Raw genomic sequence first — 23,550 nt, forward strand, 5'->3', positions numbered from 1 at the left:
CCTGCATTCGGATTCTTTTGCGTGGTCAGGAGGCAAAGTCCTTTGAAGTGTAACTGGAGCTGGGTACATCTCCTTCCAGTCATCCTGCCAGGCTGACCCATCCTGTCCACATCTAAGCCCCCTTCATGTTACTCTCTAGAAGCAATACACAAACCTCAACAGCAGAGCCATTCAGTCATTTGACCCAGGACAGTGGCATTTTCAGGACTGTGACATAAAAATCAACATTACCATTAAAGAGGATCTTGCATTACGGTTCCTTTGAGTGCAAACAGCATATTCCTACATGCTTAGAATCCAAAAGTAGCACTTATTAAATATAGTAAGGTATCCCAGTGTTAGCAAATAAGAGAGCTAGGCCTTACAGAAGTGAAAAATAACTTTAGGAACTTTTCACTGCCTGGACATGTAAAACCTGAATACACATGTCCCACTTTTAAAATACAATGCACCCTGCCGTATAAACCTTTAAAGATTACCCTAGTGGTGACCTAAAAGTATTAAAAAAGAAGGTTTAAGCCTGGCAAAAGATTTATTGTGCCAGATCAAATGGCAGTTTAAAAATGTGCTATGGGCTGCAGTGGCAAGCCTGAGACATAAATTGAGAAGGATAATTTAGTGGGTGACACAATGAGTGCTGTTGCCAACTAGTATAATTTAATTTACAGGCCCTGGGTACATGTAGTACCACGAACAAGAGACTTGCAAGTAAATTAAATGTACCAATTCAATCAGGTAGATGTCATCCGTACCACGTTTTTGGGAAAGAGCACAAGCGCTTTACCACTGGTTAGCCAGGAAAAAGTGCACAGAGTAGTAATTCCAACAAAAGTGGATTCAGCAACAGAAGGCAAATATCTAGGGGAAATCCTGCAAAAATGGCCAGGCCCAACAGTATAGAAGAAGGAAAATATTCACAGAGAAAAACATTTCATTGTGAAGGAGGAAAATGGTAAGAAATAGTTATGCATCTCACAAAGACCTGAACATTTCAATTGTAAAATGTTCACAATGCTGACAATCCACAATAATGATTAGGTGTCACAAGAATAGCTCAATAAAGTTAATAACATGTTACCTATGAGTGTAGCATGTCCAAGTTCTATGAGCATTAGATATTGGGTGGTAGATCATAACATACCTTGGCATAATCCTACTCATGCTGAGATTTACAATTCTTTGTGAATAAGGCACACTTCTATGTGGTTATATAATCAGTGGCATTGTCCTTTTAAAAGTTTTGTGGGGTCTATGCATCAGCTAGATGAGCACCCTCAATTGTCTTAGCATTAATTGGCATTAATTGGTTCATAGTCTACTCCTAATCCTGTCAATGTGATAGCGTGACTGGCTGACTGACTGTTTAACTACATTTATATAGCACACACTACTATAAAGGTATCTTTACATTGTTTAGATAGACTCCATAGGCATTGGGAGGATATCAGGAACACAGTACTTACCAAGGACTGTACACATTTACGAGTTACAAAAAAGAGACAGCACATTGGTTTATATGATCTGAAATTTGGGTGGTAATTTTTTTAAACTTTTGTATTTGGTATTAGCACAGCTTATAGTATAACAGGATAACATACGTTAGCGTCACAGATGGCATAGTAATAAAATCTGGTGCAGCTATTAATGAAAATGAAACCAATAAAGCAGTGGTTCAGCATTTTGGGGCCAAGGCCTTGCACATCGGACACCTCTGGGTAGTCACATACCCGTGTATGTCGGTGTTATAACATGCAAGTCCACATGTGTGTTACAGTGCAAGAGTGTGCACCAAATAAGCAAAATGGAAAACATTTATTGTAATAATCACAGAAAGCTCAAAGAATGAAATACAGCACAACTATCAGTAGTGGCGGTAGCTAACTGATTTGTATGGGGGGTGAACCATACCCCTTGCAAGGAGGGGTCAGAGCGGGAGAAGGATAAAGGGCCCAAGGATGTCTGGAGCCCAACCCCATAGGATTCGCCAAGCCTCATCCCATATGTGGAGACATTAGCATTTGTTCATACATCCACACTCACATTCACCCTCCTTCCCATAGGTACACAAAACACACCCGCACAACTGCACTCACACATTCGTATGGACACGCGTACATGTCATTTAGGCATTTGGGGATCCTGTTTGCCTTTTCTCCGGGATACATCCAAGTCTATAACCAGTGAGTGCTGAGAAGGCGTGACCAGTTGCGATTCTCCAGCTACCAGACCTTCCAACATCTTGCCACATAACTCCAAGTCCCTCTCTGCATTTTCATCAGAGCAGGCATTAAAAGCAGGCACATCATTGATTACAATCGGCCTCAATGGGCTTTGCAGGATTAGCATCAACATTTTTTACACCAATCCTGCAAAGCAACGAACTAGTGTCAAAAGGTTTGACGCCAGTTCCCCTAACTACGGCCATGGTGTGCCGTGTCTTAGATACGGCGCACACATGATGGCACTAGAGGGGCACTAAGGGGCGCAAGAAAAGTGGCACTGCACTGGGTGCAGCACCACATTTCTTAAATCAGGCCCCTACTGTTTAGGAAAATGCTTGACCACACTACAAATTTTAAGTTGCCACCATTTGCCTCCTTCCATAAATACAAAAATATTAAATCAATCAATGTATTTATAAAGCGCAGCTATTCACCCGTTAGGGTCTCAAGGTGCTAGGGGGGTAGCGGTAAGTGAAGGTCAGAGGGGATCAGCTGAAGAGCCAAGTTTTGAGGTCCTTTCTGAATTGTGATAGAGTGGGAGATCTTCTGAGGTAGATAGGGAGGGAGTTCCAGGTCTTAGCGACGTGGTGGGAGAAGGACCTTCCTCCAGCTGTGGCCTTCTGGATGTGTGGGACGGTGGCGAGGGCGAGGTCGGCGGAGCGGAGTTGCCCTGTGGGCGTGTAAAAGTGGAGTATTTGATTTAGGTATTCTGGTCCAGTGTTGTGGAAGGCTTTGTATGCGTGCGTGAGACGTTTGAATGTAATTCTCTTGTCTAATGGGAGCCAGTGCAGGTCTCTCAGTAGGGTGGAGGTGTGGCTGTGGTTGTGGGCGTTCTTGATGAGATGGGCGGAGGCGTTCTGAATGCGTTGTAGTCTCTGCTGTACCTTGGTGGTGGTTCCGGAGCATGTGCATGGTGTTGAAACAGACAGAGGAGACTGCGATGACTTGATGGTTCATCGAGAGCGCTGAGTCCGGGATGAATCCGAGGTTGCGGGCGTGGTAGGTGGGGGTTGGAGCGCTTCCGAGGGCAGCGGGCCAACGGGAGATGTCCCAGGCTGACGGGTTGTTGCCGATGACGAGAAGTCCTGTTTTTTCGGTATTTAGCTTGAGGCAGCTCTCCTTCATCCAAGCTGCGACTGCCCTCATTCCGTTGTGGAGGTTGGCTTTGGTTGTGAGCGGGTCGTTATGTGAGAGATGATTAGCTGCGTGGTGTCTGGTGATGGGGGGTAGAGGGGCCATGTAGAGGTTGAAGAGAGTGGGGCTCAGAGAGGAGCCTTGCGGGACGCCACAGATGATCTTGGTGGCCTCTGAGTAGAAGGGGGGAGACAGACTATTTGGGTTCTGTTGGAGAGGAAGAAGGTGATCCATTCTAGTGCCTTGTCTCGGTTGCCGGCTTCGTGAAGACGAGTCCATAGAGTGCGGTGAGAAGTGGTGTCGAAGGCGGCGGACAGGTCGAGGAGGATGAGAGCCGCGGTCTCGCCCCTGTCTAGGAGGATGCAAATGTCGTCTGTGGTGGCAAGGAGGGCCGTCTCGGTGCTGTGGTTGCTCCGGAAGCCAGACTGAGAAGGGTCAAGGATGTTGTAGAGTTCGATGTGTTTGTTGAGTTGTCTGTTGACAGCCTTTTCGAAGGCCTTGGCTGGGAAGGGGATTAGAGAGATGGGCCGGAAGTTCTTGAGGTCGTCAGGGTCTGCGGTTGGTTTCTTCAGTAAGGGCTTGATTTCGGATTGTTTCCAGATTTCTGGGAAGGTGGCAGTTTCGAAGGAGCGGATGATGATGTGCCGGAGCTTGGGTGCGATGGTGCTACTTGCTTTGTTGAAGCTGTGGTGGGGGCAGGGATTGGAGGGAGAGCCAGAGTGGATAGAGTTCATAATGTTGAGGGCTTCCTCATCGGAGATGTTCACCCAGCAGAGTAGGTGGTGGGGGTTTGAAGGAGCTTCTGTGGAGGCTTTGACAGTGTTGGGCGTGGGATGGTCCTGGGTCAGAAAACTGTTGTAGATGTCTGATATCTTGCAGTGGAAGTAGGTGGAGAGGTTGTTGCAGAGTCTTGTGAGGGGAGGATGTCCTTGGAGTTCGCTCTGGGGTTGATCAGTTCGCTGATGATCGTGAATAGTTCTTTGCTGTTGTGTGCATTGTTGTTGATGTGTTCCTGCAAGGCGCTTCTCTTGGTGGTCCTGATGAGTTGGTGGTGTGTGTTTAAGGTTTTTTTGAAGGCTTCATGGTTGGTGGGGGTCTTGTCGGTGCGCCATTTCCTTTTGAGGCATCTGCAGTTTTGTTTGGACTCCTTGAGGACTGAGGTGAACCAGTTGGCTCTCATCGATGAGCGTCTGTTGGAGGGTTTATTGATGGGGGCTAAGGTGTTGGCACAGTCTGAGATCCAGTTGATGAGGTCCTGGGCAGCTGTGTTAGTGTCAAGGTCGGCTGGGTGGGGGGTGAATTGTTAAGGCTGGTGAGTAGCTGGTCCTTGGTGATCTTGTTCCGGCTCCTGCGGGGTGGTAGGTGAGCGAGTTGTCAGTCGGGGGATTTGCTGAAGGTAAAGTGGATACAGTGGTGGTCAGTCCATTTGAGTTTGGTGATGTGGCTAATGGAGATGTGCTTGCTGGCGGTGAAGATGGGGTCATGTGTGTCCGGAGGAGTGGGTGGGCGAGATGATGAGTTGCTTGAGTCTGAGGTTGACGATGTTTTCGAGCAGCGTCGTGGAGTTGTTGTCATTGGCGTTCTCCAGGTGGAAGTTGAGGTCCCCAAGGAGTATATGGTCATTGGAAGCGAGCGCGTGGGTGGTGGCGATATCAGCAATGGTGTCGCAGAATAGGGGCAAGGGCCCGGCGGCCTATAGATGAGGGTGCCTCGCAGAGTGGTGTTAGGGTTGGTTCCAATCTGGAAGTGAAGGAGTTCCATGTTGATTGTGGAGTCTTCAGTGCTGGTGGAGGGGCGTAGGGAGTCTTTGTGGACGGTGGCGATGCCTCCCACGGGGCAGTTTGTGCGGTCTTTGCGGATGATCTTGTAGCCGTCTGGAATGGCGATGGCGATGTTTGTAGCCAAAGAGGGGTTAAGTCAGGTTTCTGTGAGGGAGATGACATCCGGGGATGTGGTGTTGATGAGGTTTCAGATTTCGATGGCATGCCTATGGATGGAGGGAGTGTTGATCAGGATACATCTGAAGTTGTGTTATGTTGTGTGAGTCTTCGGAGGAGGGCTTGAGTGACAGACTGGTGAATTTACAGTGTCGACAGGTGAAGAGTCCCTTGGTGTTACCTAGTGATGCGTGCTTACATATGTCCTGGGTAGAGTGCGATGAGTGCTGCTGACGAGTAGCGTGGTGGGCGAGAGGTCCCGGGGTCCCGGGGTCCTGGCGCCGGTCGCGGTCAGCTCGCAGACGGGCACAGACAGGCACAGACAGGCTTGCCTTAGGCACCATTAAGTAGGGAGGAGGGCAGGAGAGGAAAGGCCCTCTTAAATCAGAAGGAGGAGAGGAAAACTGGGAAGTGGGAGCGGAAAACGGCGTGAAAAAGGGTGGCGGGCAGCAGTGGCAGAACACAAAGGAAAAAAGAAAAAAGAGGCAGAGGGCAGCCCAGCAGAAGAACAGAGCTCTCCAACTAGACACCAGGGATGAGGCGCAGGCAGAAGCCTGTGGGTGGAGAAGGGCCTCGAACTACTGACAGAGGTCAGACTTCAGGGACAGAAGGGCTTCACTTACCGGTGGAGCTACGCGGTGGCAGACCAGGTCAGATGACTTTCAAAGGAAGACTCCTCATTCAAATGAACAAATAGCAATTAAAATACATTTACCTCAACTCGCTGAAAATCGTGAGGGCTCCCTTTGTTGCAAAGGGACAGGCTGGGTTCACATTTTATTTCCAGGGCATGTGGCTGCCATTTGTCTTTTGATTCAATCTTGCACTTGCAGGTGGTAACCGTAACTAGGAGGCAACCTAAAAGGGGCTTTGCTTGGTAAGAAGATTCCTTTGCCTGACAAAGGCTTTTTTCTAGATTTGGCTTTTTGATGTTATCTGCTAAAGGGAACAAAGTTATCACCGGTCTCTATGACAACAGACTAAAGCAGCCCCCAACCTCACACCATACTGTTCGAGACTCTGGGTATTATCAAGAGCAGATAACTGAGTGACCATGTTCAATGAAAGGCTTGTGGTGAGTCTGTATTATCAAAGGAAGAAACCTGAACAACTATGGGTGATACTGTGAGTAAAGCTCTGCGTGAGTTTGCAATGAATAAGAACAAGCCTTTGACTGACTCTGGGTTTTATAAGTGCAAATATGAGTTATATCAGCTAAGAAGCTGTGAGTGGTTCTAGGTATTATCAATGGTGTAGCTCTGATAGACTCTACATATGATCATGAGAATCACATTCAGCAATCTCAGGCCCTGATTTAAGAGGGCCTAGTGCCATCTTAGCAACAGCATTTTGTTTACGCTAAGGTGGCCTTTTCCCTGCGCTATATTTACAAAGTGGCGCAATGAAGCATTGTGCCACTCTGTGACCCTTTGAGCTACATTATGCATGCACCAGGCATAAATGTATGCAAAGGGGGCGATCCCCCGCTAGGAGGGGCCAAACAAAATGGCTCAAAGAAATCTATGAGATTTCTTTGCGTCATTATTTTGGCACTTTTAGCGCCTGCTCAGAGCAGGCATTAAAAGGGGGCACACCATTGTTTACAGTGGGCCCCTATGTACTGTTCAGGGTTAGCGTCACAAATGTGCCACTTACCGTGAACAGTACATCAATAGCGTAACAAATTTTGACGCTATTGCCCACTACCCTGCGCCTGGTGCGCCATATCTTAGATACGGCACACACAGTGGAGGTAGGGGGAGCTAAGGGGCGCAAGGAAAGTGCAACTGCACTGGGTGCAGCGCCACTTTCCTTAAACCTGCCCCTGGGTGTTTTACAGGAGAGTGCTGTGAATTAATAAATCTGGTCTGGGTTTTGGTCACAATCGTGAACAAACTTTGAGTAAATCTGGATTTTGACTGTGAATTATCAAAAAAGAGTATTATTTACAAAATAGCTGTGACTGAGGTAGGACATTTAGAGCAAGAATCCATATTATCTTGACCAGAGCTAGGAGTGACACTGGTAGCTTATCACATGTTTACCATACCAGAGACCAGTCATTTTATGTATTTATCTTGCATAGCTAAACGAACAAACAAAAAGAACATCTTCACAGAATATGGGGGTCATTACAACATTGGCGGTAAATGCCGCTTACCACCGTGCAGAAGACCGCCAACACACCGCTGCGGAATTCCGCCACAGCTATTATGACCCACATCTCGAAATCCGACAAAATTCAGACACTGACACAAGTCCGCCACACCAAAGGTCAGTGATAAACTGGCGGAAAAAAAAACCTCCACCGTCACGCCAACAGAAATATGCCCACACTATCACGACACGCGAATCCACGCGGCGGTCTTTCAACCGCGGTATTCCATTGGCTGAACACACCGCTGCGCTCAAAATACACACACTTCTACAAAACACAGCCACATTGGACAATTCCAAATACACACACCTGATACACATACACACACCACTCCCACGCACCCATTGCAATATAAAACACACACCTACATCACCCACAAACCCACTATTACAGAGAGAAGGCCAGAGAGAGACACCACCATCCACAAACTAGCAGCCACAGGCACACAACACCATCACCCACACAACTTCCACGCACAAAAAACCACACACCACTACATATCACCACACTCATCACCACACACACCACCCCACACATCACCTACACCACCCCATGGCACGGCAAAGACACCCCAGGTTTTCGGAGGAGGAGCTCAGGGGCATGGTGGAGGAAATCGTCCGGGTAGAGCCACAGCTATTTGGAGCACAGGTGCGTCACACCTCAATTGCAAGGAAGATGGAGCTATGGCGAAGAATAGTCGACAGGGTCAACGCAGTGGGACAACACCCAAGAAATCGGGACGACATCAGGAAGAGGTGGAACGACCTACGGGGAAGGTGCGTTCCGTGGTCTCAAGACACCACCAGGCGGTTCAGCGGACTGGCGGCGGACCCCCACCTCCTCACCCACAACTAACAACATGGGAGGAGCAGGTCTTGGCGATTCTGCATCCTGATGGCCTTGCAGGAGTCGGTGGAGGAATGGACTCCGGTAAGTCAAACCTTTAACTACCGTATCCCCCACCCTACCTGCATGCTATCACATACCCCACCCTCGCCCCCACCCCTATCACTCCAACTCCTCACAAATGTACCAATATCACAAACCACACATCACAACACCAAGCCCTGCATGCAACAACAACGCATGGACACCCATCACTAAAGCATGCCCACTGCACATACCCATACACCCCCCTAAACCATCATCACAATAGCCCCCACACAGGAATGCCAGCACTGGGGTACACGCTCACCCACCCATTGCACACCATGACACACACAGGTGCAATAATCATCCACCCCTGCAGGACCACTACCCAACGTCACCAGACAGGAGGGTCCAGACATCTCCACCCCACCCACAGAAGAGGCCCACAGTGATGACAGCAGCTCTGTCCAACTGGATCTAGATGACCAGCCCGGACCATCGTGGGCCTCAGGACCGTCGGTTCCCCTCACACAGGCCTTCCCCAATCTGGTAACACCAGCACAGCACCCACCCAGCGGGCCCATACCTCCGTCCCCAGGACACGTCAATCAGCTGTGTGTCCACCACTACAGGGAACCCAGGATAACCCACCACCCCAACAACAACAGGGACCTGGGGGCAGTGGTAGTGGGCACACGGTCCAGGGGACGGAGGCCCAGGAACACAGGGGAACTGGGAGGGCTGCTGTGCGACAGGGGGCGGACAGGCCAAGGGAACCCACTCTCCACGAGGCCCTCTCCTCCATCATGGGAGCATACCACCACTCCCAGGAGACGATGGCAACGGTCCTGGCCAAGTTTCAGGAGACCCAGCGCATGCAGGAGGAACAGTATTTGGGGTTCAGGGAGGAACTCAGAACCATCAGCTCCGCCCTGGGCACCATCGTAGGGGTGCTGAAGGAAATACTCAACACCAGGAGGGACACTGTGGCATTACAAGGGGCCCCTGACACTAGCATGGACGATGAACTGCCCACCACCTCCTCCGGCGCTAGTGGACAGGAGGCACTGCCACAGGATCACCGCACCAGCACCCCACCCCCTGCAGACGGAGATCCACCCCGCAAACGGTCCCTGAGATCCAGGAACAAGACAGAGCACGATGCCAAGACCCCGCCAAGAAATGAGACCACCCTGATTGTCAACCCACTGTCTCACTTTGTCACCCTGTCCATATTGAAACTGCCCCAGCTCCACTTCCTATGCCCATATGGGCAATGCACCTATGAGACAAATAGATTGGACTCTGCCATGGACAATCCTCCGCCATCACCCCTCACCATTTAACTTCCCCCTCCAATATTTTGTATGTAAATAAACACACCTAAAGCACCAAAAGATCTGGAGTCTGTCTGTGATTTTAAAATAGTGTATTTGCAATTACAGTGTCAAAATGTTCAGGAAATAGTAATGTCAACATACCTATGTCACACAGCTCTAGTCCCTGAGGAATCTAAGCAGATGACACACGTTGGGACTCACACCTGTAAAACCGTAAGGGAAAGTGACAACTCAGTGACCATACACTGGGTGAAATCGACAGACAGGATAGAGGTAGAAGTGTAAAAGTACTTGTAGTAGGCAGGAATGTATTCTCACCTGTGTTTCACTGGAAATATTGCTGGATGACTGAGTCCCTGTTGTCAATGTCTTCTTCCTCTGCTTCCTCCTCATCACTGTCCACAGGCTCCACAGCTGCCACAACACTGCCATCTGGACCATCCTCCTGCAGAAAAGGCACCTGTCGTCGCAAAGCCAAGTTATGAAGCATACAGCAGGCCAGGATGATCTGGCACACCTTCTTGGGTGAGTAGAATAGGGATCCACCTGTCATATGGAGGCACCTAAACCTGGCCTTCAGGAGGCCGAAGGTCCGCTCGATCACCCTCCTAGTACGCCCATGGGCCTCATTGTAGCGTTCCTCTGCCCTGGTCCTGGGATTCCTCACTGGGGTCAGTAGCCATGACAGGTTGGGGTAACCAGAGACACCTAATAGCCTCACACGGTGCCTCTGGAGTTGACCCATCACATAAGGGATGCTGCTATTCCGCATGATGTAGGCGTCATGCACTGATCCAGGGAACATGGCATTCACATGGGAGATGTACTGGTCGGCCAAACATACCATCTGTACATTCATGGAATGATAACTCTTCCGGTTCCTGTACACCTGTTCACTCCTGTCGGGGGCACCAAAGCCACATTGGTCCCATCAATGGCACCTATGATGTTGGGGATATGTCCAAGGGCATAGAAGTCACCTTTCACTGTAGGCATGTCCTCCACCTGAGGGAAAACGATGTAGCTCTGCATGTGTTTCAGCAGGGCAGACAACACTCTGGACAATACGTTGGAAAACATAGGCTGGGACATCCCTGATGCCATGGCCACAGTTGTTTGAAAAGCCCCACTTGCAAGGAAATAGAGCACTGATAGCACCTGCACCTGAGGGGGGATTCCTGTGGGATGGAGGATTGCTGACATCAGGTCTGGCTCCAACTGGGTACACAGTTCCTGGATTGTGGCACGGCCAAACCTGTAGGTGATTATCAGATTTCTTTCCTCCATTGTCGGTCGGTACACCGGAGGATTCCGCCATATCCTCACATATCCCAGCGGATGGTGCCTATGAAGGACAACAGCGACCAGAGAGTCAAACAAGTCAGAGGTATATACCCACAGTCTACACAAAACACGATTCATGCACAAAATCTGGCCTGTATGTGTGTTGAGAGTAGGCCTAGGTAAGTGTGACGCAGTTGGTAATTAGGCCATGTGGGCCCCTGAAATGGCGGCTGCCTGACCTCTAAAGTGGGACAATGGGATGTGAGGTAACTGCGCTAGCGTTGTACACCGTCGCGGTAGGCGGTCGAAGACAACGGCACAATGCTGCATTGGTTAACATTGGACCCTATGGGTCCCAGGAGCCAATGACGATGTACGCCGGCGGTGATGGTACGCACCGCCGCGGACGTGACCGCCATTTTCTAGCTGTTGAATCACTCAATACCTGATCTTCGACAGGAGAGGACCTACACTGCAAGTGCTGCTGTGACCTCGGTCTGGAAGAGACAATGGCTCGTGCGTCTGGGGAAAGGGGCCCTGCCTTCACATCGGAGGAGTTGGAGCAGCTCAGCTTGTCCTCCCCCAGTACACGTTACTCTACGGTCCTCCAGACCAACAGGTAAGTACACAGGGAGCATGTTGTATGGGCTATGCCTGTGTGGAGGGCTGGTTGTAAGAAGGAAGGGGGCAGAGTTCTGAGTGCATGAAAGACGGTGGGTGCACGTGCCACATGGCAAGGGTAGGGATGGGGGCCACTCACTTTGACGGCGCAGGTGGTAATGACTTCTCTTCTTCCCCTGTACATTTCAAGTAGGTCAGCGCCCACCAGAAGAAGGATATTTGGCGTGCCATCGCCAAGGACGTCCGGACCCTGGGGGTCCACCACAGACGGAGCACCCACTGCCGGAAGGGATGGGAGGACATTCACCGCTGGAGCAAGAAGACGGCGGAGGCTCAGCTGGGGATGGCCTCCCAACGTGGGAGGGGTGCCCGTCGAACCATGACCCCCCTGATGTACCGGATCCTAGCGGTGGCCTACCCGGAGTTGGATGGGCGCTTGAGGGCATCACAGCAGACACAAGGGGGTGAGTACACTCTCATTCAGCTGACTTTGCGCGCAGTGGAGGGGTCTGAGTGGGGGAGGAGGGCTCTGGGCTTCCCTAGGCCAGGGCGAGTTCTGTAGGCTAGGCCCCTTCATAAGGCATGGCCCTGTGGCCCCCAACTCCACCTCTGTAGCATGCCAAGTACAGGAATTCATGCACCTGTGTCATCTATGTGTGCAGATGTCGTCCATAGCCTTGTAGGCCATTTCCCAGGAACTGCACTGTAGAGCCCAACAGCGCGACGTAGTGCAGGGGGCTGCTGTGTCTGTCTTGTCCGCCAACGATAGCGGTAAGCCATGCACTCAACCTGTCTTTCTTCTGTTCCCCCCCCCCTTTTTTGCGGTCTCCCTGTTCTTGTGTGCATTAGCATCATCAGGCAGAGGAGCAGTGGCACCGGAGCACGAGGGAGCTGCATCCCACATGGCCATGGAGGGCCACACTACGGACTCTGAATACACCAGTGGGACGGAGGGCGAGGGGAGCACCACGGCGGTGACAGGAGCTGAAACCAGCGACACGGACTCGTCCTCCGATGGGAGCTCCCTTGTGGTGGGGGCAACATCTGTGCCCCCCACTACTACAGGTACAGCCGCCACCCCCCTACCAGCACCGCCCTCCCAGCAGCCCCTCAGCCTTCACCCTGTGCCCGCTCACCCAGGAGGGTGGGCGTCACCTTCGCCCCAGGCACCTCAGCCCCTGCCACTGTCACCTCTGCTGCCCTCAGTGAGGAGGCCATTGACCTCCTCAGGTCCCTCACTGTTGGGCAGTCTACCATTTTGAATGCCATCCAGGGTGTAGAAAGGGAGTTGCAACAAACCAATGCATTCCTGGAGGGCATTCATTCTGATCAGGCTGCCCTTCATCAAACCTTTCAAACTCTGGCCTCAGCACTGATGGCAGCCATTGTCCCTGTGTCTAGCCTCCCCCCTCCAACTTCCTCCACCCAGACCCAATCCCCTGTACCGCTGCCTATCCCAAGCACACCATCAGACCAGCCTGCACACACCTCACCACACAAGGGAAGCTCAGGCAAACATAAGCACCACACATCCCACAGGCACTCACGCAAGCATCACACACATACAGACACAACAACATCCACTGCCTCCACTGTGTCCCCCTCCTCCTCATCTCCCTCCTCCCTCCCAGTCTCGTCTACACTCACACCTGCATGCACTACCACTACAGCCACTACATCCCGCACCAGCACACCCACCACCACACCCCGCTCACGTGCAGTCACCACCCCCACTACCATTCACACATCCCCTGTGTCCTCTCCCAGTGTGTCTGTGACGCACCCTCCCAAGATACACAAACGCAGGCACACACCCACCCAACATACATCCACCTCACAACAGCCTCCAGCGCATGCACCTGCACCCAAAGCCACAAATGTTACACCTCCTACAACCACCACCTCTTCCTCCACTCCCAAACCCCCTCCAGCTACCCGTCCCAGTGTCTCCAAACAACTTTTCCTGTCCACCCTTAACCAATTTCGCACCACCCCCCCCCAGTCCAACTCATAGGTCCCGTACTAGCACCTCAGCCACAAAATCTCCGGGACCAGTGGTGCCTGTTGTCACAGGTATGTGGAGTTCACCGGTCACCAGGCCAGCCAGTGTGTCACGGAGCCAGAGCACAGCCAGTCCCCCCCCTGTGAAGCACCAGAAGTTGGCCAGTGCCTGGTGGGAGAGGGGGAAGACTCCAGCCACCCAAGCCGCTCACAGGGGTCCCAGAGGGAGTGTGGACTCAGCTGTGACTCCTCCCAAGGTGGGGAAGGGGCAGAAGAAACCTGCAAAGTCTGGGAGGAGCAGCATGGCGGAGAAGACCGCCATCATCCCCGCTGGCCAGGAGGCCACCGCCAGTCCCATCGTCGCTGCCTAGGAGGGCCCCGCCAGCCCCATCGTCGCTGCCCAGGACGCCACCGCCAGCCCCATCGTCTCTGTCCAGGAGGACCCCGCCAGCCACAGCCCAGCTACCCAGGAGGGCCCCGCCAGCCACAGCCCAGCTGCCCAGGAGGACCCCGCCAGCCACAGCCCAGCTGCCCAGGAGGGCCCCGCCAGCCACAGCCCATCTGACCAATGAAGGACCGCCAGCCCCAGCCCAGCTGGGCAATGAAGGACCGGCAAGTCAGGCACCGCTGAACAGGGCACGGAACGCTGAACAGGGCAAGGACCGCAAAGTCAAGCACAGCTGAACAGGGCAAGCACCGCTGAACAGGGCAAGGACCGCCAAGTCAAGCACCGCTGAATAGGGCAAGGACCGCTAAGTCAAGCACCGCTGAATAGGGCAAGGACCGCCAAGTCAAGCACCGCTGAACAGGGCAAGCACCGCTGAACAGGGCAAGGACCGCCAAGTCAAGCACCGCTGAACAGGGTAAGCACCGCCAAACAGGGCAAGGACCGCCAAGTTAAGCACCGCCGAACAGGGCAAGGACCGCCAAGTCAAGCACCGCCGAACAGGGCAAGCACCGCTGAACAGGGCAAGAACCACCAAGTCAAGTACCGCCGAACAGGGCAAGCACCGCTGAACAGGGCAAGGACTGCTGAACAGGGCAAGAACCACCAAGTCAAGCACCGCTGAACAGGGCAAGCACCGCTGAACAGGGCAAGGACCGCCAAGTCAAGCACCGCCGAACAGGGCAAGCACCGCTGAACAGGGCAAGGACCGCTGAACAGGGCAAGGACCGCCAAGTCAAGCACCGCCGATCAGGGCAAGCACCGCTGAACAGGGCAAGCACTTCTGAACAGGACAAGGACTGCCAAGTCAAGCACCGCTGAACAGGGCAAGCACCGCTGAACAGGGCAAGGACCACCAAGTCAAGCACCGCTGAACAGGGCAAGCACCGCCGAATAGGGCAAGGACCGCCAAGTCAAGCACCACTGAACAGGGCAAGCACCGCCAAACAGGGCAAGGACCGCCAAGTCAAGGACCGCCGAACAGGGCAAGGACCGCCAAGTCAAGCACCGCCGAACAGGGCAAGGACCGCCAACTCAAGCACTGCTAGCCCATGAGCGGCAGGGGCAGTGATGCAACTGGGACCGTCACGGGGTGAGTGATGCACTCTGGGCACCAGTCCCCCTCCAGAACCAGTGGAGACTGTTATCCACTTGAGAGACTGTGGCTTTGCACTCCCCAGGATGGTACAGTGGGCAAACCACCCACTGTAGGGACTTCAGAGACTGTGGCTTTGCACTCCCCAGGATGGTACAGTGGGCAAACCACCCACTGTAGGGACTTCAGAGACTGTGGCTTTGCACTCCCCAGGATGGTACAGTGGGCAATCCACCTACTGTAGAGACTTGTGAGACTGTGGCTTTGCACTCCCCAGGATGGTACAGTGGGCAACCCACCCACTGTAGATACTTGTAAGACTGTGGCTTTGCACTCCCCAGGATGGTACAGTGGGCAAACCACCCACTGTAGGGACTTCAGAGACTGTGGCTTTGCACTCCCCAGGATGGTACCGTGGGCAATCCACCCACTGTAGAGACTTGTGAGACTGTGGCTTTGCACTCCCCAGGATGGTACAGTGGGCAAACCACCCACTGTAGAGACTTGAGAGACTGTGGCTTTGCACTCCCCAGGATGGTACAGTGGGCAATCCACCCACTGTAGAGACTTGTGAGACTGTGGCTTTGCACTCCCCAGGATGGTACAGTGGGCAATCCACCCACTGTAGAGACTTGTGGAACTGTGGCTTTGCACTCCCCAGGATACATCAATGGGCATGGAGCCCCCTCGTGGATCTGGCGTTGTGCACTCATCCGGCTGAGGTGCCCCCCTTCCCTTCCCCCTGAGGTGCCTGTTGTATTTCTATCTGATGCCCCAGCAGTGTTCTCTCCGTCATGTTCGGGTATCTTGTGTGGGCCTCGCCCATGCATTTTGGGCCCAGTGGTCCACGGACTATGAATGGTGCAATACCTGGACTACTAATCGTGGTGCGGTTATTTTGTTAATAGTGTATATATATATATTTTTTTTTTTGCTTACTGAATTTTGATATATTACAATGGTTACACTAATTTCCTTTTGTCTTTGCATTCTTCCGGGGGTTGAGGGGTGTTACTGTAATGTTTGGATATGCATTGGTGTGTGTGTTGTAGTGGGTGAGGGTGGGGGTGGGGGTTGGGGTGTTTGTGTGAGTGTCCCTGTTTTTTGCCTCCTCCCTCCCCTATGTCGTAGGTGCAGTACTCACCGTGGTCTTCGCCGCCGGCGTTGGTGCTCCTGGTACATGAGCAGGAAGACTAGCGCAGGAAGAATATGGAGTTCCGGCTCCATGGTGTCCTCCTTCCTCGTGGAGTGTGTAGAGGTGAGCGTTTTTCCTTCGAAATGCCTGTTTCCGCTGTGTTTTTATCCGCGGTGAATCCGCCCCGGAAAAGGTGGCGGATTGGCCTGTCATAATAGTGTGGGCGGTACATTGTCCTCCGCCTGTCTGTTGGCAGTGACCGTCGAGCTGTTTGTTTGTACCACCGTGTCGGTCGGAGTGTTAAAGTGGCTGTCTTTGTTGGCGGTTTCCACCACGGTCGTAATTCCAAACTTTTTTCCGCCGGCCTGTTGGCGGTCTTACTGCCGCTTTAACACCGTGCGCCAGGGTTGTAATGACCACCTATGTCTTTTATAATTATTGGCATTAATGCTTTCAAGTACCAGGAATGACCTGTAGAGACTTATGCTGGAAATAGTACTACAATTGTGTCTTGATTTCAGTAGATCATTATGTTGAGTAAGTATTTCTACCAGATAATGTTATGATGTCGGATTCTACGATTCTGCAAACTAGTAATCTGTGAGCATCATCTATATTTTGAGGAGCATTGTTTCATGCAACAGTTCTTTGAGGGTCATTTTCTATTACACTATTCTACTTAGGAGCACTATTCCTACTTGAATGGCATTATTTTGTTTCTTGTGGTGGTATTTAAACCATTAAAGTTTATACCTAATACTCATTATTTCTCAAGACATTGTATTTGTGGTGCGCGTTAGATTAATTGGGAATTGATATTTCAGATTAACACACTTCGGCACTCTGGATACATATTTCTGTGGTGCAATCATGGTTCTAACTGGATGAGCTATGTGGTGGGCATATACCTGCTCTTTGAGCTGCAGACATCTAGTACACAAAGCAACAGCTGAAAATTCTGAAGTAATCAATGAAATGACAAAATCACAATCACACCTTTGTAAACTGTGAATAACAATCAAGATTCTGGGGTTGGCTTACAGTGGTGCTCCTGTGATTTGTTAGCACCCAAACACCATTTCCATGGAACGGTCACTATAAATGACCAGAAAAAAAACCTACACATTTTTACCTGCATATTTAGGAATATGGACATCCAATTACACTATTTACGTAAAAGTTTCTTTTGGATGACCTCCTCTGTCAGGCTGGAGGCGGGTACACTCACTTGCGTAAGGATTTTAGTTCTATGCCAGTAATTGGGAATTTGGAGAATGGTCAGATATTTCCTAGACTGCAAATCTCTCTTGTATTAAGTACCTAAGTGAACCGTGGTTGGCTGGGGTTCTGATACTGTTATTTTAACTTACGGGGTCAGCTGCTAAGGCAGAGATCTAGTTGTATGAAGTCAGCATATAGTTGGCATCACTCATGTGTAAGTCATGAATTTGTTCATGAATAATACACCTCTCCAATGTATGGTCTGAAGTGACAGTTGTTAGATTATTTATGGCATTGTATTGGTTGATGAAGATGAGTATGGGAGTGTTAATTGGAAAGGAATTTGATGGTGATCAGACCAACATCAATTGGAGATGAGCATTTGATTGACACTGAACCAGCAATGATTACATGTAGGATCCAACGGGACAAATATTGATGGACGTCTTACAGCTGCAGAAAATAATTGGGATATTTGAAGTTTTTTTTTTGTCCAAATCAATACTGAAATGAAACAGAAAGGGGTTCCCTAAATATAACTTTTGAAAAGTAGAAAAGTAGTTAGCAATCTGTGCTTCAAAACTGGCTTTTATCTTTGGGGTGATGAATGTGTAAGTACAGGGAATATGAAAGCGAGACTCCTAATTTGTGAGGCATTCAAAGACTGAATGGGAGGAGGAATAGAATGTTATCATTTAACTGAGTCTCTATACATAACAGAGATTCCTCTCAATTGTCTGTACTCCAGTTTTAAGAGGTCCCTTAAGGGACCAGGGAATCAATAATAGCCTGAGTGTGGGCATTGTGCCAGGTTTCAAAGATGCATATAAGGTCTGATAAATTAAAATTAAGAGATACAGATTTGCTGATCAAAAGATTGTGAATGAAAGATAGCCAATTTCTGACAATGCAAGAGAGCAAACAGCTGATGGAGACAAGACGAAAGTTGGTATGAAAATAAACATATTTAAATGGAAAAACCATTGTGTGACGTGTGCAAGATTTGCAAGATTTTTCAAAGTCCATAAATGAGTCACTCGATTTCACTCTAAAATGGTTTTGTTATTTTAACATGGTCAGCATTTGTTACTCAACAAAGCTGGTAGCCCTACCTGTGGCATACCCTGTATGTTCACTGAAGACATATATATGACAGTGCCCTGTATGTACAATGCAGAGTATAGAGAGGGCATGGCCTACTTTACCTGAGTGCACTGTGGCCTTGCTCCAAGCGGGGTGTAGAAAAACATATAGACACCCGACTGGGGAACATGGACAAGGGGAAAGGGAAACACTGAGGCACAGAGTGCAAGGACAGTTACTGAGATAGAAAGACAAAGATGAAGTGACACTGAGTGCTGGGACAAGAACACTAGGTCACATGGACAGGACAGAAACAGACAGTCAAGAGGGAAAGGAGGCACAGAAATTGTTCTGAGATAAAAGACATGGATAATGGAACACGTAACAAGGAAACAAGGATTTTCGGACATAGAGATTTGGACATTGGAACGTAAATGGAGATAGTGACACCATCCCGGGAAATAATGAGATGTGGACATATGAACACCAGAAATGGGCGACACCAAGATTGAGCCAAGACATAAAGGCAAGATATGCACACAGGGCCCAAACGCATGGACAAAACTACAAAAACAATAGCTTGGAGGCACAGCATCTAGCTGCAACCTAACATTCCCAGCTTCGTGTCAGCTTTAGACATGCCTGCAGGTAAACGTTAGTTAAACACACACACAATTACACATTAGCTAGACAATTTCCATAGACATGCACTTCCTCTTATGTACAATGCCATACCTCCCATGTGGCACGGAGGTCAACACTGTGGTAAATCACTTTTCCATTTTCATCCACTGGCAGAAGGTTATCTCCAGGCTAAAAAGAATGAATGAGAAGTTAAGTTAAGAACAAATATCACACCTTCAATGACTAGATATAAAGGCAATTTTCTGCTGAGATTTCAAAGATTGTGTTGCTTAGACGTGCAACTGTCCTGTTTACAAAGATTCAGGTAAAAATTCTGAACACAGGAGAAACAGTTCTCATTAACATCGACACTGGCGCATTCTAACATTTCTAATTATAGGTCCTGTGCCCATTTGGGACATAGACACACACCATTAGCTGTCTACCTTCCATTTTGATCTCTGAATTGAATAATATGAATCAATCAGCCCACAATGTCCTTTCAATTGCCATGCCACTGGCTACAAGGTGTGTTATTCCACCTCTTGAGACCCATTGCTTTAATAACACATAAAACTGTCAGGAATTATTTGCTGAAAGGTGAAGCTTGCTTCAAAACAAGTCTTTTACCACTAAAAGCAAAATGAAAATCAAATGCTTACTTGAAGTCTGAGCTAAATATATATGCGAATGAACCATAAGAGTTGCCAGGTGTTATTTTTCAAGAAAATATTTTTTTATCTGATCAAGAACGTTACATCAACAAGAGATGGCCAACAGCTGTTTAGCTTTGTCAATGTTTGTTTCTAATTGACATGTTTTTTGCAAAACTTTATTTCTGGGTAAACTGCTCAGCCATAATCAGTCAAACAAAACACTGGCCAGCAGCCATAGTGAACCCTGGCACTAAGGGACCACTTTGGGCCTCATTACAAGGTGGCGCTCAGAACCACCGCTGCTGTAGAGGTCCGACCGCCACAGTATGGTTCCGCTGTCTCAGCTGGGATCAATGAACGTGACGGGTTGACAGTGGGTGCAGGTCGGAATCAGCCAGGGCAGAGCTCCCCTTGCCCAGCACCCTTGCATTGTTCACTGTCTGCTGTGCACTGTGCTGGTGCCCCCTGCGGTAGCAGCACTGCAGCCGACTCGATTAAGAGCCGGCGCCAGTGCTGCCGACATTTTCCCACTGGGCTGGGGCGGGAAACTCGGAATGGGTCCAGCGGGAAGGTAACCTGTGTGGCGGCAACCTCTCTGTCAGAAGTTCGGCGGACGGTTCAAACCGTCCACCGAACTCCTAATGAGGTCCTTTGTCTGTGGATGTGTTCATTGTGAAAGTGCAGAATGCTATCATTCATAGTGAAGTTAGCCAAGGCTGAAGTGGAGTAACTCACTGCCTCATGCTGTAATGGGAGCAGTTTTAGTACATCAAAAGGACTTAGCTAATGCTAGCCCTAAATCATTACATTAAAAATGTATTTGCAATGCAATAGGTCCCACTTTTGCTTGAGTTAGAGCTATTGGCATTTTAAGTTCATAACAGGACTTTTCTTGCCACATAAACTGGTCAACCCTGCCTCATAATTTCGTATTTTCTTGCCTTATAATTCCAGTGGCCCTGCATATACCTAAAGCCCTTCCGTTTACCATCTTCCTCTATATGCAGCAAAAAATGAAAACGTTACCACTTAGCATCCTAATTTAAATCTGCCATGCTAATTCCAATAGAATACCACTTTCAACCCCACCATCAGAGTTGTTGGCTGGCTAACACAAAAGAGGATAAATAAACTAGAAGGGTCACCCAAACATATCAAGAGTGTTCAAACAGTCATTGTGTAATAAGGATGTTAAGATGGTCTGAATCATGGTCATAACTGTAATAAGGAGAGATTATTAAAACATATACAATGATCATATATACCTTTATCAGAAATAAACTTTTGGCATCATGCTGTAATGCTCAAAACAGCCCCTAGAGGGCACCATAACAATAATATAATTTGTAAGAAACATAGCCATGTAACCATATTGTTATCCCGTAGAAGGCATAACCCCATGAAAAAAAAAACAGAGAACAAAGTAATGGAGTGTAACCATATGCTTAGACCCTAGAGCAGTGGTCTCCAAACTTTTTAATGAGGCGCCCCCCCAGTTGAAAAATAAAAATCACTGGGGCCCCCCTCAGAATTTTTCACAATTATTTCATAAAGATGGCAATGGTTAAATATTTTTAGACCTATTTAAAGATTGCAGTTAAGTACTGTTACCTTTTTAAAAATGCAATAACATGCTTCTGCTTAAAACAAAGGCCTGATATCGGTATAATGCTTCTTTTGGCTAGAGTCTGGCACTGGGATCACTTGAGGCGGCCCTAGGAGGGCCCACCCCCTAGTTTGAAGATCTCTGCCCTAGAGAGTTTTTTTTAGGGCTAGCAAGCCTACTGCAATATTACCAACAAGGCCTTTAAAACAAAACTTCTCCTAGCTCTAAAACAAAAGTTCTAGCCATGAGAAAGTTTAAAAGACACTGAATGGTGGGAGGCGTTATTATTTTGGCATCCTCACTAACCTAGCTTGGGGACCCAAAAATGATGTAGACAGAAAGCGTCCTGTGAAGGTGGTCCCGTTGTCCTAGGACCACTATGGCAGAGTTATGAGCAAAAATGTTTTATAAAAGTAATGCCCTGCAAAGCATTATGGAGCATGTTTCATACCACAAATATTATAGTTTGTTGACTGCAATGCTCAGAACAGCCCCTGGAGAACACCACAATAAAAATAGCAATTGGAAGAAACATTGCCATATAACAATACAGTCAGCCCTTAGAGAACATAATCACATAAAACAAAAATTGGAGAAAGAAATGCACTGTATCCATATATGTAGCCCGTAGAGAGCATGGTGCATTACACATTTCCAAGGCTAGCAAACCTAGTGCAATGATATTACAAGCAAGGCCCACAAAACATAACTCCTCCCAGCTGTAAAACAAAAGTTTTAGCCATGAGAGAACTTAAAAAGATAACGCATGGTGGTAGGGGTTATTATTTCGTAGTCCCTCTTAATATACTGTGGGGAACCAGAGATGATGTGGGCAGAAAGAGCACATTTTGGTCAATGTTTTGAAGGCTGTCCCATTACTTTAGGACCACCACAGGCTGAGTTATGAACAAAAATGTTTTGTAAAGGTAATGGCCTGCAAAGCATTATGGGGTAAGTTACTTTGCCAAGAATAGTTTAGTATGTTGATATGACTGTGATGCTTAGAACAGCCCCTAGAGAACATCACAATAAAAATAACGTTTGTAATAAACATGTTCATATAACTATATAGTTAGCCACTAAAGATCATAACCACACAGAAAACAAATGGCTGGAAATAAGGCACTATGACCATATATTTAACCCCTAGAGAATATAGTGCATTACACACTGTCAGGGCTGGCAGGATTACTACAACAATATTATAAACAAGACTCATAAAACATTAACTACTCTCAACGGTGAAACAAAAGTTCCACCAATAAGAGCTTAAAAATATACTGACTGGTCAGAGGAGTTATTATTTTGAGGTCCCCACCAACTTAATGTGGGGACACAGAGATGACCCAGATGGAAAGAGTGTGTCCCACTGAAAGTTTTGGTGGTGGTCCCTATCCTAGGACCACCAGAGACTGAGTTATGAGCAAAAATGTTTTATAAAAGTAATGCCCTGCAAAGCATTATGGGGTGATTTCCGGGTGCAGTAAATATTGTATTGTCAGCTCTCCAGCTGTGCCAGGAGAGCTGCTTTCTCTTTGAGGATTTCTGTTTTACCTAAAGCATTTACCGATTTCAAGTGTTTGGCAGTCACATGCTTGCATTGACAATTTTACATTTTATGGTTCAAATCTGTTTATTGGTATATAACATTTATATGCAAACACAAAGCCCATTGCCTGCGTACTGAGTCGGGCAGCAGAACAATTATGGGGGAAACCACTTGTAACACATAAACAATAAAAGGAGTCTCATCGACACAGTGAGACACAGCCCCATGTCTCGAAGCCCCATTCTCAACGGGCCACGCCCCAACATCTAATGAAAGCTGCCAGACTATACACAGGCAATTTTACATTTTAACCCCTTCTGTGCCCAGGACGTAATGGTTACGTCCTGAGGCACAGTGCTCGTGTGCCCAGGACGTAACCATTACGTCCTGTGCACAGAGCCCAGAGGGAGCGCTAGCGCTCCCTCTGTGGAGTTCCCCCCCAAGCCCCCCAAGGCAGGGATAGAAGGGGAAGACCTTCCCCTTCCCCTTCCACCCCCCACCCCCCGTGACATCAGCGCACGATCGCGCGCTGATTGTCACAGAGGCTTCCAGTGCGATCGGAAGAGAA

The 23,550-nt window shown here is 49.0% G+C and overlaps 1 protein-coding gene across 1 annotated transcript in view; it reads right to left on the reverse strand.

The window, feature by feature from the left end:
* Positions 1-23,550, reverse strand: part of LOC138287474 (estradiol 17 beta-dehydrogenase 5-like) — a 222,345-nt gene that overhangs the window by 86,450 nt on the left and 112,345 nt on the right. Inside the window, exon 4 of the mRNA XM_069227915.1 lies at positions 19,283-19,360. Coding sequence (XP_069084016.1) covers positions 19,283-19,360 — 78 coding nt within the window. The remainder of the gene's footprint in view (positions 1-19,282; positions 19,361-23,550) is intronic.

Source organism: Pleurodeles waltl, chromosome 4_1, assembly GCF_031143425.1.
Source record: "Pleurodeles waltl isolate 20211129_DDA chromosome 4_1, aPleWal1.hap1.20221129, whole genome shotgun sequence".
NCBI classification, from domain to species: domain Eukaryota; kingdom Metazoa; phylum Chordata; class Amphibia; order Caudata; family Salamandridae; genus Pleurodeles; species Pleurodeles waltl.